This window comes from Dicentrarchus labrax, unplaced genomic scaffold, assembly GCF_905237075.1.
Source record: "Dicentrarchus labrax unplaced genomic scaffold, dlabrax2021, whole genome shotgun sequence".
In the NCBI taxonomy this organism is placed as follows: Eukaryota; Metazoa; Chordata; class Actinopteri; family Moronidae; genus Dicentrarchus; species Dicentrarchus labrax.
In genome coordinates, this window is record NW_026136701.1 from 20,240,559 (window position 1) to 20,256,579 (window position 16,021).

Genomic DNA, 16,021 nt, shown 5'->3' on the forward strand with positions numbered 1-16,021 from the left:
CCCTTGATCTGATATCATTCCACTGGCTCTTTCTCCCATTTGTCCAATGAAGCGAAATACAGCCAAAAACCTGATTGCATACAAATACACAGTAGGGTGCAATTTAAAAAAAGGGACACAAATAAAGTAAATAAACATCTACAGGGCTTCAAAAAAACCTTAAAAAAGTTTCAAATACAACCCTTGTTCTCTGAGGCACTGAAGAGCTCTGAGAAAATAAACTCAATTGGAACAGGAGTAACAGTTTCAACTACATTTTTAATTTGCAGCAAGTACTGTTGCATGTCGTTTTTCTTCTGTACAGTCACAATAATGTGATGAGACAAAATTACTGTGACAAACATGCAGTATGTATGAATGGATATAAAAAACGTAAACAGATACATATGGTTTACATACTGAGAAGGATGTACCAATCACAGGCGACAATGGACAAATTTAAAAAGGTAAGAATGTTGAACTCCATGTTAAAAATACTTTCATCTGTTTCTTGTGGAATAAAATACAAAATTAATCTAATTTTAACATTAACAGCAACATTAGAATTTGAACCTGCATTAAGTGCATTGTGTGATTACAATAAAATAGAATTTTGTAACAAATCAAACATGAACTCAACTGTTCAATTCAAACAAGGAAAATGATAGGCTTACAATTCTTTACAGACAGGTATCAATCTGTGGTTGGTAAATTTTCTTTCACATAAAGATTCATGTATTTGTTATTTAAAAAACAAAACTAAACATTCAATGATGGCATCACACTTGTAATAATTGCTTGTTTTGAATGCTTGGGTGACCAACCACTGTTGACACTTTGACTTGAACATGTAAAATACAATATATTAGTACTTATAACACTTTTATGGTTTATTTTCACAGGCCTATATTTTCTCCCACTCTCAGCTTGTATGATAAAAAATGTTTCCACAGTATACACTATGGCACAGATACATTCATATTTACAGATACAATATGTTTTTTTTGGCATCAGACAAAATGGGCCTCTCTGTGTTCAAGCTCCTGCATCCGCCGAGGTCGCAGTCTTTGGTAGACGGGTTTACTCTCACTGGGGCTGAGGTCTTCAGGGCTGCTTGGGGGTGGGGACTGGGGGGAGAAAGGGTAGCTGAGGTTGAGCCCCCCGGGGTCAATGGCGCTGTCAGTGGAGTCCTGTGTCTGGAGCCGTGTCTGTGGGGGGCTTGTAAGGGCAGGGGACGGTGTGACTACCTCAGCAGGGTTGGTGGGGGCTAGAGATGAGGTGGTGGGGGCGAGCGATGAGGTGGTGGTGGTGGTGGTGACTGTGGTAACAGTAGTAGTCCAGTTTGGAAGCGTTCTGGCTCTGCTGTTAACGGAAGCAGGGGGCTTGTAGAAAGTTCCGGGAGGAGGCTGCAGAGTTCTCGGTGCCCTGAGCGTCAGCGGAAGTTTTGGTGAGCTGCTAGACTCACCGACTGAATTATTGGTGTCATTTTCCCTTTTAGAAGTCCAGACAGGCTTGACTGACCCTGTGTAGGGGTTGTTGGAGAATACAGTGCTCATACTACTTGTGGTAGGGACCACAGAGGCAGTGGTTACTGCTGGGCTGACAGCGACAGGCATAGTTGCCTTTACAGGTTGTACCCCAGAGCTGGCAGAAGGCAGGTTGGCCACAATCATAGCAGTCCTGGGTGTAACATCATAGTGCTTGTACTTCCTGTCCCACGTTCTCCTCTGCATCGTCTGTGTGTCAATGAAAGGAGTGATGTAGTAGGTGCTAACCCTGGATGAGCCACTTTGTCGAGCCTTTTCTGTCTCTGGAATCTCCTGTATAGTTTCAGAGACAGGGTCCCGTTCGGCTGAGCTTCTATCAACGTTAGCAGCAGTGTTACGGTTGTTCCTCTCGCTGATCTGGGCGGGGGCGGGCAGGCGTTCCAGCGGCATGCTGATCGGCCGAGACACATGTCTGGTGCGCTGGGTGCGTAGCTGGACCTTTGGTGCCACAGCGGCGGTGGTGGTGGAGGAAGGGATGGTGGTGCTGGGACGGCCAAACACCAATGTTGACCTCTGGACTTCTCCTCCACTAGATGTCTGGATCCCGTTGAGTCTGTCCAGGGCTGATTCCTCTGTTCTGTCTGTTCCTGGCTGGACCTCCTCAACCTCATTCAGAATGTGTGAGGACGGGATTACTGATGAGTATCTTTTGTACACTTTGGCACTCTGGAGGGACATGAAAACAATTAGATTAGATAAGAATAAATAGTCAATGATGATTTCTTTAAGAATGTAATTGTACATTATATTATAACAACATAACTCAACCTATTTTTGTATTTCTTAAAAGAGTAGTCTACATATTTCGCATGTGCACCCCTATGACACTGTCAGACAGTCATGATTAACAAGAAAGAAAGAACCGGAGATATCATCTTTTTTAGTCCACACATTCTTCCTGGCAGCTACAGTACATTACCCACATTGCTACTCGACCTCCAACAGTTGGTTGGTTGGAGATTTGGGTGTGGCATGCTAGCAGCAGCTAGTGTAGCCTTGAGCTGCTAGCCTCAAACAGACATGAGTGACATCCTTCGAGGCAATTTATGAGACTTCATGCAGTTCCCTCTGGAGCTACAAAAGCCTTTATACAACTTACATATGCAGTAATCCAGTAATAAAAAGAAAACAGACTTCTGTGTCTAAAATTGGTGGAGCTCCCCTTTAAAAACAGAGGATTAAATGGTGAATTAAGACAAGAATTGATTATGTCCTCTTCAGATCCTTTTATAATTGTATTGCTAATCCACGGCAACACAAAAAGGGCAGGCGAGAACAGTGAGGACATCCTTTAGTTACAACTTAAGAGTGCTCTTCCAAGATGGTTACCCTTACTGCGAGCCCAGTACGGCTCAGTCACACCCTTCAATCCCTCCTCACCTCTTTGATGTCCATCAGGGAGGTGGAGTGTCTGCTGAGCCGCTGCACCTTTTCTTGGGGGGTGAGTCTGGGGGACGCCTGCTCAGTTGTGGTGATGTCTGAGCCAGGCATAAGCGATGCATCAAAGACAGTTTGGAAGTGTCGCACCAGCAGCTCCACCATCAGGGCCTGGTAGGGGTAGTCCACCAGGGAGGACAGGGACACCTCAGCGTCCGTCTGTCGAGGCTTGACCAGTGTCGGTCCAAAGATAATTCCCAGGTTACTCGCAGTCATCTTGTTCTCCTCTGCCTGCTCAGTCACTCTGTGGTATAAAAGATTAATGATGAGTTTAATTTATAAAAGGCATTTTTCAGGTATTGTTCTGATCTGGATTGTAAGGAACAGTACATTGATACAGAATGACATTCTGGAAATCAATACTGACCCCTTTAAAACGTTTTAAAATTGGCCAGTCAGTGTTTCCCCTGGCAAGGTTTCACTGAAACTTCAGTGGCAAAAGTCTAAAAAATGAAACCTGCCTCATGAAGCTGCTAACAATCCAAAGCACATGTAATGATCTAAAAGTCTTTTCCTGTGAATTCAATTAATTATGCCACATACTGCTAGGCTAAAACAAAAATCATGAAATTTAAATATAAAAAAGGACACAAGCACAGAATATTCATTACAAAAATTGGTTCTGGTGTCAGATTTGAAACAAACTGAACCAGGCTATAAATACAGCATGAGTTCTATGTACTTTGTGCTACTTCCTCTGTGCAACAGGGAAGTCTCTGTTTCCCTTTGTGTCTTATGAGGAAGTCTGTGTATCAGTGTATTTGTGCAGAGAGCGACAGACCGACGTCTTTACAATGGGTGTTTGTTTACAGCCCTTACCTGTTAAGGTGTGCTAGAAGGAAGCGCAGAGTCCTATAGTTGGCTGTAGGAAGCTGGTGGAGAAAGTCTCTGATCTTGTAAATGACTCTGTTGAGCTGGATGCTCGGCCCACCTCTCTCTTCTGTCTGGGTGCGCTGAGATTTATCAACCTCCTCCACAATCACTCTCTGGCACTCTTTGGCCAAGCCGATAAAGTCATTGTAGTATCGATACAGAATCAATGGCTCTGGTAACTGGAGATAGAAGAAATAGAAAATGTTTAAACTACCAGTGCATGTATAATGAATTTAATGTTTATTTAAGTATGAATATATAGGTCCCACATGTAAGCATTAAGCATAATCTTTGACCAACTGCTTTGCTAAAATCGACTTTAATCAAGAATTTACCCTGTGCAATACTTTATAGAACACTGTCTAAAAATGTATACTTTAACTTACATTACCTACTCATTTTAAATTGTGATTTCTTTTATCTTTATCGTAAGAATGCAAGACCCACCTGTCTCAAGTAGAGTTTGAGGACATTGCTGATGTCGTGAGGTGAGAGGTCAGACAGCTCGACCAAGTCCTTTCCGTTTTCAAACGCCTGACAGAGCTTCTCAACACGTGATTTGGCACCATTCACACGATAAATTCCCTGTGCGGAACAAACAGTTACACGGATTGGTACATTTTTACTGTAACACATAATCCTGACATAACCCAAACAATGGTATTTCATATAACGTAATGAAATATGTCCAATGTGTATGGCTCGAAAAAGCAATCAAAGAGATAAAGTGATAAAAAGACAAACAAATCCACTGTATGCAAATGTACCTTGATGTTGAGGGCTCGACTCTCAATCTCAGACGTGCACTTCTTGATGATAAAAGGGATACCATCTGGGCTGTTCTTTGCTGCTTGGGCAAAGTCGATACCAAACAGGTGCAGTCTGCCTTGCAGCTTTTTATGGCCACACTGAATAGCAAGCGTCTCTAGACACTTTTTATGGCAGGCCAGGGAGCACTGGCAAAGAAACGAAGACAGAGACAGTTAAATAAAGAAATAAGTGGCTGATAGATTATTACTAATATTCAACAACTGCCAATAAAACAACTGATTTTGTATAATTTTTGTCTCTTCTTGTTTCAGGGCGAGTCAGTAGCCAAATGGCAAAAAATACAGTACAAACTATGTCTTTTACATTCACAGCTACTCACTGTGGCTGAAAAAGTTTGCCCTGCTTATCTTAACTGTACATAAACACACACCACTGTTATCATTTCTAAAGCTAATGAAAGAGTATGTACCGTACCTCCTCACACTCAGCTCCGTGGAAAACCACCAGACTATCACACTCTCTGCACTTAGACGGAGCTCGTAGTTTTCTCAGCTTATGGGTTTGAGCAGCTTTGGACATCTGAGCATTTCGGAAGGGACCAGGAGAACTGGCTGTCTCTGTCACCATCTCTGCCAGGCCTGAAAATCAGTGCAGCCGATGAGGGAACTTACTAACACAGGTGAGTTCATGTTGAGTAAACAGCAAAAACTGAACCTCTATGCGGCCAATTAGAAAAGTCTTTGGCACGTCACTACATTAACGGTAACTTGGAGTAGTTTTCCTTTCCTGGCTGTTAACACATTTCAGAGACCAATTGAGAAAATGTGTGAAAAAGTATGTAAGTGTGAAAAAACTCACAACAGAAAGATTAAATTAAGATATGATAATTGGGATAAAATAAACAATATGGTCATGTGATGAAATAAAAGAATCTCTCAAGGCATATAAATTTAGTTAAATAGTCAAATTCTGCAAAAAACAATACCAAAAAAATATTCAATGCATACATTTAGATCTTGATCATGCAATTTAGCACACAATTACTGTCAATTCACAAGATCTTTTTAAAAATAGAACAGAAATAGAATAGAAGAGCTGCTTTGCTGCTTCAATTCACAATGAGAAAATAAACATATACACTGACCGAGACAGTTCAGCATAGATAAAGGAAGTGTAACCTGAGGCCATACGGCTAAACTAACATGAATCCCATCTGTTCAGCTCCATCGAGTGTAAAAATATTTGATGTAAGCGAAATCCACCAAAGAGTCAGGCCCACACAAAAGCACTATTTATGAATTGTGCAGTAGTCTCTCACTATTTCTCCCTCCCTCCCTCCCTTAACTTCCCCATCACATAAATGGACACACTGACTGGCTGTGTTATTGCAGACACAAGCCCAAAATTGGTATACACACGTTGGCATGCATCTGCCTGTGGAGAGCGGGCACATAAAACACAGTCATAAAGACAAAACATACACACACACACACGCCTTACCATTGTCTGAGGGCGATGGTGGCTCTCTCTCATCCAGGTCATCAGCAGAAGACATGGTCCCAGTTGAGGGAGTTCTGGGCAGCCGTCGTTTGAAGTCACCTGCACATATATATAAAGGTCATGAATTTGTACATAACAATGTTCAGTTGCTAATTATAAATATACAGCTTTACCCTAGACTGGCACTGGGACAATACCCCAGCGCAATACTGAGAACAGATAAGCTATGGCGCTCAAGTGTGTACATTTAGTCTTGAATATTAAGTAGCTTGGCACACAGTGGCAAGTAGTTTCAAATGCAGAGGGAAGTGCACTAAGAGATGAGTAGTGTGTGGGTCTGGAGTACAATGAGGAAGTTAAACTTAAAAGATTATAATAGAAAAAAAATTCATCATGAGTGCTTTAATCCTCTTTTAGCTTTGATGTGATTTGTTGTGAAGCTATTTTCTCGTTTGTGTTTTTATCTTCTCTCTATCTTAATCATCTCACTTATATTGTTTTTATCTTTTTTAGGATTTTTTTCCAATGATTTCTCATCTCTTCTACACAAATGTTTCTTGTTTACTCCTTGTTTACTTGTGTATACTATCCTAATTTCCATGTGCAAATACTCTCAAGACCTTTTTATGAATTTTATAAAAAGGCTTAATATAAAATCCTTTTACCTGGACTGGCGGTGGGGGAGTCCATAGACCTCGACTCGCTGCTGCCTCCCGCACTCTCTGAGTCACTGCACATCCCGCCCTGGCTCCCTTGACTATTGGAGGCCCAGGGTCTCAGCGTGCCCTGACTTTTCAGTCCTTCAAGAAAACATACAGACCAACAGTCACACACACACGCAAAGAATAACAACCAAGTGATCACACAGATATTCCAGACTTATGACGAATAAGCAAGACACAACTCAAGCTGTTTTGACTTCAGTCCTGAAACCATTTCCATGACTCAGAACACAGCACAAGTCCCTGAAAGGCTCATGTACAGATACAAGCAGGTTTGCAGGCTGATCCGACCCACAGATAGCATCAGCAATCTAACCTCCAGCAACAATTATTTTGGCTTTATACCCATAATTGACAATTATCCATGTCTGTAAAAGCGCTCTATGACTGACAGACATTTAATACATGCTGCCTAAATGTTATTATCACTCATTTTGTAATTGAGTTAACATTAATGATTAAATGAACACCTTGTATGTCTGTGCTGCTGTTTGACCTCCTCTCGCTGATCTTTGCAGGCCGGTGTAAGGGACTGTCCACTTCGTCTCCGCTCAGCACCTCACAGGAGGTGATGGATGCCTGCGACAGGTTGCCGTGGGAGGAATGAGTGCTGCCCACTGACCTTTTGTTGAACACAAACCTGGGGAAATGAAGCGAGCATTAAAGGTTACAAAGTGATGAATTAACCAGTAAGAAAGATTTCATTTATCCCAAAGCTCAGTATATCACACAGTGTTGTTCTGTGGAGATTTGACAGAATTGTTGAACACCAGTGACTCAACCATTATTTCACCAGGCAATTTTGGCTTTCATTTTCTGGCACGTAATCTGTTTTGCCAACACCCACCACAGAGACTCCAAGCATTTTTAACTACTTGGAGCAGAGTATTATGAATAAGCAAGCATGACACATTTCAATTTGTATCTGATAGCTGCTTTATTTAGAATATTTTAGTGCATTATACTACCTCTTCACTACACACACCTGTGGGATTTCTGCTGTATTTAGCTAGCCAATTCACTTCATTGGAAAAAAGCATGCCTTGTATTAGAGCATATGTTTCTGTCTATTACAGGCTAACCTAAGCTGTACTGGAGACCACTCAAGGTTTCTGTAAACCTATAGTTGTTAACAGATGTTGATAAAAGTCATGTAAAATACTCCGTTTGATTTGTTACTTTAAAGTATTTTCAGAAATGCAAGTGCTAGCGTGAAACTTAAAGAGAGGATTAGGAACAGAAAGTGAAATTAGCTCAACCAGCAGACCACTACGACATGTAATGTCATGTTAAACATTTCTGTGGCTTCACAATAATGGAAGTACAAACACTAAGCACTAAATCTATTTTCTCAGTCACAAAAACAATTTTCAATCAATGTCAACACCAGAGCTACAACAACATCATCAAACTTACCATTAACATAAGACTAAAAAAGTTTGCTTATTGTCTTAGTGGTAGTGTGTGTGTGTGTGTGTGTGTGTGTGTGTGTGTGTGTGTGTGTGTGTGTGTGTGTGTGTGTGTGTGTGTGTGTGTGTGTGTAGGAAGCTGATTCTGCTTTGACAATCTAAGTAAAGTCTTAGGGACAGCTCTAAACTAGAGCCAAACTCTCACGCTCACAATCTCCCCTGCTGCATTCTGCCTGCGCCACAGATATTTCCTGAGGAAGGGCAACAAATTCAACATGCATTCTGTCTCTCCTTGATTCTCTCGCTTCCTCTCACTCTGACTCACTCTCTGTTATGTTTGCTGAAAGAAAACTAGACTATGAACGACTTTTAAATGGGCGGAAACGATTTAAACATATTTTGAAACACTCTCCTCTGAAACTGAAGTTTGAATGACCTAAAACTCAATTCACTCAATTTAACTTATTTAACATTGTCTGTCTCATATTATGGCCATATTAAACTTCAGTAAACCACAAGGTAGTGTAGGAAGAGTGTAGGAAGCAGATTTCACAAGCTAACCTTTGAAAATAATAGAGCCAACCTTCTCATTCAAAGCCAAACAGATTCAGAGCCATCAGCATCATTGCTGAATATAAATAAAGAGGCCATTTCCAGATTCTCAGTGTGCATCCACAGTCTTTGGTACCTGGTATTGTCAGAGGAGATGGAGTCTGAGTGCAAACGTTCTTTAGGCAGATTTTTGGGCAGGTTCCGGACGAACTCAGCATAGCATTCACCCGGTTCGTACAACTTGGCACTCTCACTCAGGGCCTGGTAGTGGGCAGGGAGCGACACGGTCTGCGCCTGCTGCATCTGAAACCAGTTCACTGTCACCTGAAGAATTAAATTAATAAGTTAAATGAGTCAGTAAGTGAATGACTCACTGAATGAATGAACAAATGATAAATAGATAAAGACACATACAGGCCGCTTAACATTCTTGCATGTACTGTAGTTTCTATTCTTCCTATGCAATATAAACAAATGAGGATTTAAATCACAAAATATCCTACTTTGATGAAATAAGAAAGATTGAGAACCTGATCAAGCATTTGGCGCAAACTTTCTGCACTTGACAGATATTGTTTTCAATTCAAACTGAATTTAAGCAATAGTGAATGTCAAATTGCTTGTTATGGCATCATATGGCGTTTTGCTGTGATTTTGACAGCCTATAAATGCCTTCAAATTGGTTTAACCTAGCAATTGTTTGAATTTGACTTTCTTTACAATCTTAAAAATGTTTGCAAATATGCTGAATATTTTAGCTCAAAAGTTGCCAAACACATGAAGCACAGCACACGTAAGGCTACTGCCTCCCATCAGGAGTCTTTCGATCATATAAATGTTATTTTGATTCACATTCTTTATGGAGGAGTTTGAGTTAGTGTCCTTGTTTTAAAAGACCTTTCAATTAAACTGAAAGAGATTGTAACATTTAGTCATGTTTTATATTATGTACTGTGTACTCACAGCTTTGAGTGTGAGGTCACACTGGAAGACCATCTCTCGGATCTGTGTGAGGATGGTACTCTTGGCGTTGGCCATATCCATCTTCCTGACGCCTGCGTCAGCCATACAGTTCTGGTACTGGTCACTGGCCTCTTCTGCCTGACCACAACAATAAATACAGAGAAAATTGTGAGGACGTGGAAGGAACATTAAATAGCAAAGTACAATGAGTGTGTAGAAATTCAACTGTAATAGTGCCTTTCTAGTCTTCCGACCACTCAAAGCGCTTTTACACTATATGCCACATTCACCCACTCACACATTCATACAGTGATTGCAAACACTCATCACAAACAGAAACTAATCCATTCATCCACATTCACACACCGATGCATCGGGAGCAATTTGGGGTTCAGTATATTGCTCAAGGACACTTCGACATGCAGCAGGAGGAGCCAGGGATTGAACCGCCAACCTTCTGATTAGTGCTCTACCTAAGAGATACTAACAGGGTTTGAGAGTATCTACTGCTAAACCTCACCTATCATGACATGTCATGTTTAGGAATTACTATAAGATACTATTTATAAGGGTTAGTTCCCCCCCAAATCATCTTCTCCCTTGCCTACCTTCTGCAGAGCCTCCTCCTCCAGCCTCCTCTTCTTCTCCAGCTGTTTACCAGCATTAGACTGCTCCTCCAGGGAGCGGTTGGTAGATGAGTGGGCCTTTTGGTACTCATCTTTCCTCTGGGCTTTCAGCGCTTGCGCCTTACGCAATGTTGTATCTGCCTCTTGCTGCCAAAGCCACAGAGATTAACCAAAAACAACTATGTGATTAAATATATAGTATAGGTCTGCAACAGTTATCACAAATATAATCAGAAGCGCCTTTGCGGTTGATTAGCCTTGCATGTGAAGTGACGGAGTAAAATGTGTAAACAGCCAAGTCACTGAGAAATAGTGAAATGATTAATGCTATAAACATTGCCTAGAGAGCAGAAAAAAACGTACTCTTATATATCAATGATGACTCAAATTTTAAATCTATTTTGTGCTTTTGCAGAATTGTATGCCACGACTTTAACTATACTGACATTTACATATCTGACATCTCCTGGCTGGTTGACAACATTGTTACATTTACTGTGAAATGGTGTTTTGTCTATAATGCAAAAAGGGAAACGGGTAGCATTGCTATCAAGCCAATAGTGTGTATCTAAACAGGGATTCATTACATACCATTTTCTTTTGCTCCCTCTGCCACTGCTCCTTGATGTCTTTCCTCAACTTGTCCAGTTCATTCTTACGGGCCAGAAGAGGCTGAGAAAATCAACAATTACAATGAGATTCACAATTTCTGAATAAGTTTATTTTACCGCTTTGCACTAAAGATAAGACATAAGGATGGTAACTAGGGGATTACAGGAAGGCTTTCTAATTTTAACTGCCAGAAGTCTTGGCTGTGTGTGACATTTTTACCAGAAATGACAAGTCCCAAAAGGGCCTGAGAATAGTCTGATAACAAGAAAGACACTTAAATGTTCAAAATCATCCTGGTAAAAAAAAATGCTTTAAGAGTGCTAAACTTTGCACAGTCATGCCTGTCTTATTTCACAATAAGCCTTTTTAAATCTTTTATATTGTGCACTCTTTATGTGCCTCACTGTCAAGGCAAAAAAGGCCACCTCTGCTCCATGAGACATTGCTATTGAAAGGCTGAAAATAATCAAACTACAGAAGTTTTGAGGTACAAGTTGAATGAGGTAACAAAGTGCTTCTTCACAGATGTTCATGCCACTCTTACCTGTATGAATTTATTCGACTGAAGAGCCATTGCCGTTTGAATAAGCAGCTGTTTGTATTCAATGTCGTTCTTGAATGTGGAAACGTAGATATCACTGAATGGCATGTAGTCCTTGGAGAAATGAAATAAAGAAATTAAAATCTGAATAATAATTTCATAAAGATATGTATTTGAATAAAGAAATGAGGTAACAATGCTATACTAATTACAATATTCATATTAAAAGGTTCCTCTGTTACCTGTTGACTTGCCAGTGCCTTTGCAGACTCAGCCATTTTGGAATAATTTTTAGCATACTCGATATCTGAAAGAAAAATTGTTGTACAAAAGGATGAGGAACTGTTTATGTCTGTACTCACTGTCCACTAACAATGAACTATTTTTGGATAAAAGCGTGTGTAGTGTTTTCATCTAATTGTATAATGCTGGCCCCAGACACACAAAGACTTCACACTCATGACTCTTAGCTGATATGGGAAGTTATGGTGGTTATAGATTACACTTTACAGTACATTACATATATCGTGCACTAAACAAACTGAAGAGGACTAAGTAGATGTATATATGGAACAAACAGTAAGGCAAAGAGGTAAATGCTTTCTTCTCAGACTGCAAAATAAATACAGATTCTCAATAAATACATATCAGCAGGACCCATAAAGATCCTAATTCAGCTGTAGGCCTTTACAGGCATGTTAAGCTAAATAATTTGCTTTTTCCTATAGTCAGCAGAAGTATACAATAAGCATACATAGACTCTATCATAGTGTATATGCATATATAGTAGAAGCATAGCATAAATAATTTGAAATTCCAGATGTCTTACAATGGTTGATTAACTTTCTGTAGTTATTCTGATATTCCTGAGCATATCCGATATATGATGTGTAAGAAAAAAAAATATCTCTGCGCTTTGATGAAGTCTTTGTATATGAAGGAGTGAAGCCCTTATCCTTGACTGACTGAGCTCAGATGCCTTCCTGAAGACCAAATTGCCATGACTAAATGGCGGTAAAGTGCCCACAAGCTGTTCTGCCTCTCCTCAATTAACAATCACAAGGCTTATAATGACTCAGGGGTCTATTTAAAAAAAGGTTGCTTTAGATTTTGTTTGGTTTCAACTGCACTGCAACATAAGATGGAACCCAGTGCAATGTCAAGAGTATCAGTGTCTCACCCATAGCCAGTCGTTTCTCCATCCAGGCCAGAAGGTCTTTGATATACTTGGACCAGGCCTTGGCGTAGAGTAAAGCGGACTCCACCCCACTGTCATTCTTTAGCAGGGTCAAGTCGACTTCTTCTTCCCGTGACAATGGCACCTCTGGGCCTGGAGAGTCAGCAGAGGAGACACACATATCAAAACAAAGTGAATCAAAACACACGGTATCAACAATATTGCCAAGTGTGGGATTGATGCGTCTCAGATCTACTATCCCAACAGACACGTGTGGGAGGTAAATGAAAAAACACATTAAGGTTAAAGTTGACAGCGTAGGAGGATATGAAAGTGCCGGGCATCTGTTAAAATAGTCCAACAGTATTATTTTCTTTTTACTGGTTACACTATGATGCACCTCTCCCAGCCGCCCGCCTTCTGATTTAACACAAACCCCATGTGTTTCCCATCCCACACGGAACTACTCCTAAACAGGCAAGGAATGTCAGATATGTGGACGGAGAGGGGAAAACGAGCAGCTAGTATGAAAAAAGCAGCAGAAATAACAGGGGTGGAAGCAGAGGTTTAAGGCGGGTCTACCTCAGGCATTCAACAGTCCAAAGCCTAAATCACTCAACTGACTCACAAGCTGACACTCCGGGGTGCCCTGGGCTACAAAGCAACCATTAAATGCTTTCCAAAGCAGCCATTAATAGCTATTACATTTCAGTATTCATTTATTTTTCACCCACATTGCTCAGAGGTGAATGACGGAATGTGAATAACACTTACCCGCAAGGTCATTTTTCTCTGAAACATATCCCTCAGGATCCACAGAGAGATTGTCAAAAGACTGTGAAGAAGACATGTGAGATTATAAAGAAGAAAAAGCAGTCATACAATCAAAGTTAGACATCAGAAGCAGCTGGGTTTTCAACACCCCAATTAAGTACAGAAAGCAAGTCTTTGAGGCTTTTTTAAATGGAGGCGTGGTAAAATTGCTACCCTTTTGAAAACTGTCATGTTTGAAAACAAAGCTTTGAAAAAAGAAAAAAGAAAAAAGAAACTAGAAAAGAGAAAGATTGTGTCTTACCCTGCTTCTCCTGGTCTGGGGGATCCCCAACCCTGAGCCACTGTCCTCATCTCCCATAAGGAAGTCAGAAACTCTGGGTAGATTTATGTCAAAAGCAGTTTGTTATGGTCAAATTTCATTCAAATTGATCAAATCTATTAAGTGATAAAGAGCTCTGAGAAATGCAACTGTGAAGTATATTATTCATTAAACAATGTTTAAAAAAAAGCTGTAGATCTACAATTCAAAACACAGATAAACATAACACAGAAACATTTATTAAAAAGTTAAAGGTTGTCAGTCACTCTTTTCTTGGCTGTTACACAAAAAGTAATCAAATCTAGTGGTGTTGAAAAGTTATACAAACATTGTACTCACACATTGCCGAATGTGAATGCCAAAGTGTCAATGGATGTGTGTATCTCGCCAAATATAGCTTTTGTGTTTTCTGGGTTCACTTCCTTGAAGTTAACGCCTGTGAAGAGTGATAAAATACAAGAACTTAAGCCAAAATAAAATTGTATTACAAACCAGCTTGTGCATACTCAATCCTTCAACAAATGCATTTGTATCACAAAGAGGCGTGTATATGGCTGGGCGAGGAGGTGCTAACCACTGATATGATAAACACATGGATGATTGATCACATAAATGAAGTGGAGCAAAAAGCTAAATAACGTTTGAAAACCCACAGCTATGTATTAACAGCATATTATACGCATGCAGTTTGCCCTAGGGCATTGTTTTTTTTGTCTTCTTTCTGCAATCATAAGTAATAGAGACCATAGATAGATTGACTTTTGTAGGGAGTGGTTTATCGACTCTACAAGGTTGTTTCAAGTAAGTGTTGACATTCTCCTTGATGACAGACAAAAAGTCAACTCCCCTGAGTGGTTACACAGGATCAAAAAAACGTGAAGAGTATGCAAACAGTTTAAAAACCACAACCGTTAGAGCAGAAGCAGGCTGAAGCAATGACATGTACGGCCCATGTTTTCCTACCAATCAGAAATGTTTTCTTCGGAAGAGCTTCAAAGAGCTTCAAGGATCTTCAAGGAATATTCAGAAACAATCCCAAATGTTCCCTCTTTTCTTCCAATGTGTTATAATCCCATAGGCCATTTCCCATGTTGATCATGTACAGAGAAGGCAATCAATCGTACATACTACTGACTTTGAGATCTACTGACAGCAAGACGTCCACTGATCTTAGAACCGTACGGCCATTCAAGCTTGACAAACCTTCGAGAACGCGTGCAAAGATGTTTCCTTGTCAGGAAACAGTTTACTCAGCAAGATATTTGCAGAGAGCAATCACTAGAACCAAAGACACAGGCAGTGAAATCCGACTAAGCTGAGTACTTCCTGTCTGCCCGCAACAGGAAACACTCACACAGCTTGAGTTCTGTGACATGTAACACTATAGACAACCATGACAACACTTACCTTTTCTCTATGCCACCTGGCATCGCTGTCTAGTAACTGCGACCAAAAAAACCTTAACAATCAGTTGCTGGGTAAAAAAATCTCTCTCAGTTCCAGTTTCCAGACTGCTTTCTAGCTTTTGTGCTTCCATTTTCTCTTCGTGAAAGCAAATTCGATCCATGTCAGTGGCGGTTGGATAATTGTTAATTCCCAACCTACGATGAAGCACAGACGGGTCATGGCATTATGGGATGGTGAGATAACCCCACGCTCCAGGGAGACTCTTGAGGACACCAAAAAAAGAGGAGACGCAGTGGTGCAAGCCTCCCTGCCGTGCACCTCCCTGGCCCTGAATGCTAGAGTACAACTCTGCGCTGACTTCTTCCTCAGGACATCCTGTGGGTCTCATAACAATGATTCCAGAGCTCTGCCCCCCTTGTCACGATTGAAATATGGAAACTGCATCATTCAAGTACAGGGGCCATTGTTTTCTCACGGTTGAGCCATAACTGAGACAATTAGCCCCTGAAAAATGTCCTGAGTGAGTTAAAGCATGTCTGATACTTTTGGCATAACTTGATTTCTCTGATGTGACAGGTCATTCCGAAAGTTAACTTAAGTACAATAGCTCTATTAGTAGAGCAAACTAAAAAACAGTTGCATTTAAACGGAGAAAAGAGTGTCCATTATCACTGAACAACATTAATTAAAGAAATCTACAATAAGTTAATCTGCATATGGACAGAAAAATGTCTTTGACATACACACACAAGATGGATAGCAGTAAACAAATACACTCTGGCAGCTGCCAGCATCTTCCCTAGACAAAGGGA

The 16,021-nt window shown here is 40.6% G+C and overlaps 1 protein-coding gene across 3 annotated transcripts in view; it reads right to left on the reverse strand.

Annotated features, from left to right (window-relative positions):
- Window positions 1-238: 238 nt before the first annotated feature.
- LOC127365778 (rho GTPase-activating protein 29) overlaps window positions 239-16,021 on the reverse strand; it is a 31,774-nt gene continuing 15,991 nt past the window's right edge. The window contains exons 1-20 of one of the 3 annotated variants that reach the window (XM_051404241.1): window positions 15,210-15,550; window positions 14,142-14,238; window positions 13,785-13,857; window positions 13,484-13,544; window positions 12,713-12,862; window positions 11,775-11,839; window positions 11,536-11,646; window positions 10,971-11,051; window positions 10,362-10,526; window positions 9,754-9,891; window positions 8,927-9,114; window positions 7,300-7,469; window positions 6,773-6,907; window positions 6,108-6,206; window positions 5,082-5,245; window positions 4,604-4,792; window positions 4,284-4,421; window positions 3,783-4,015; window positions 2,907-3,207; window positions 239-2,192 (exon numbers count right to left, since the gene is read on the reverse strand). In XM_051404241.1, the coding sequence (XP_051260201.1) occupies window positions 990-2,192; window positions 2,907-3,207; window positions 3,783-4,015; window positions 4,284-4,421; window positions 4,604-4,792; window positions 5,082-5,245; window positions 6,108-6,206; window positions 6,773-6,907; window positions 7,300-7,469; window positions 8,927-9,114; window positions 9,754-9,891; window positions 10,362-10,526; window positions 10,971-11,051; window positions 11,536-11,646; window positions 11,775-11,839; window positions 12,713-12,862; window positions 13,484-13,544; window positions 13,785-13,841 (3,648 nt within the window). In that variant the 5' untranslated portion in view covers window positions 13,842-13,857; window positions 14,142-14,238; window positions 15,210-15,550 and the 3' untranslated portion in view covers window positions 239-989. Of the gene's footprint in view, window positions 2,193-2,906; window positions 3,208-3,782; window positions 4,016-4,283; window positions 4,422-4,603; window positions 4,793-5,081; window positions 5,246-6,107; window positions 6,207-6,772; window positions 6,908-7,299; window positions 7,470-8,926; window positions 9,115-9,753; window positions 9,892-10,361; window positions 10,527-10,970; window positions 11,052-11,535; window positions 11,647-11,774; window positions 11,840-12,712; window positions 12,863-13,483; window positions 13,545-13,784; window positions 13,858-14,141; window positions 14,239-14,765; window positions 15,116-15,209; window positions 15,551-16,021 lie in introns of those variants that run through there. The other 2 variants (XM_051404234.1, XM_051404226.1) reach the window with 2 other exon arrangements.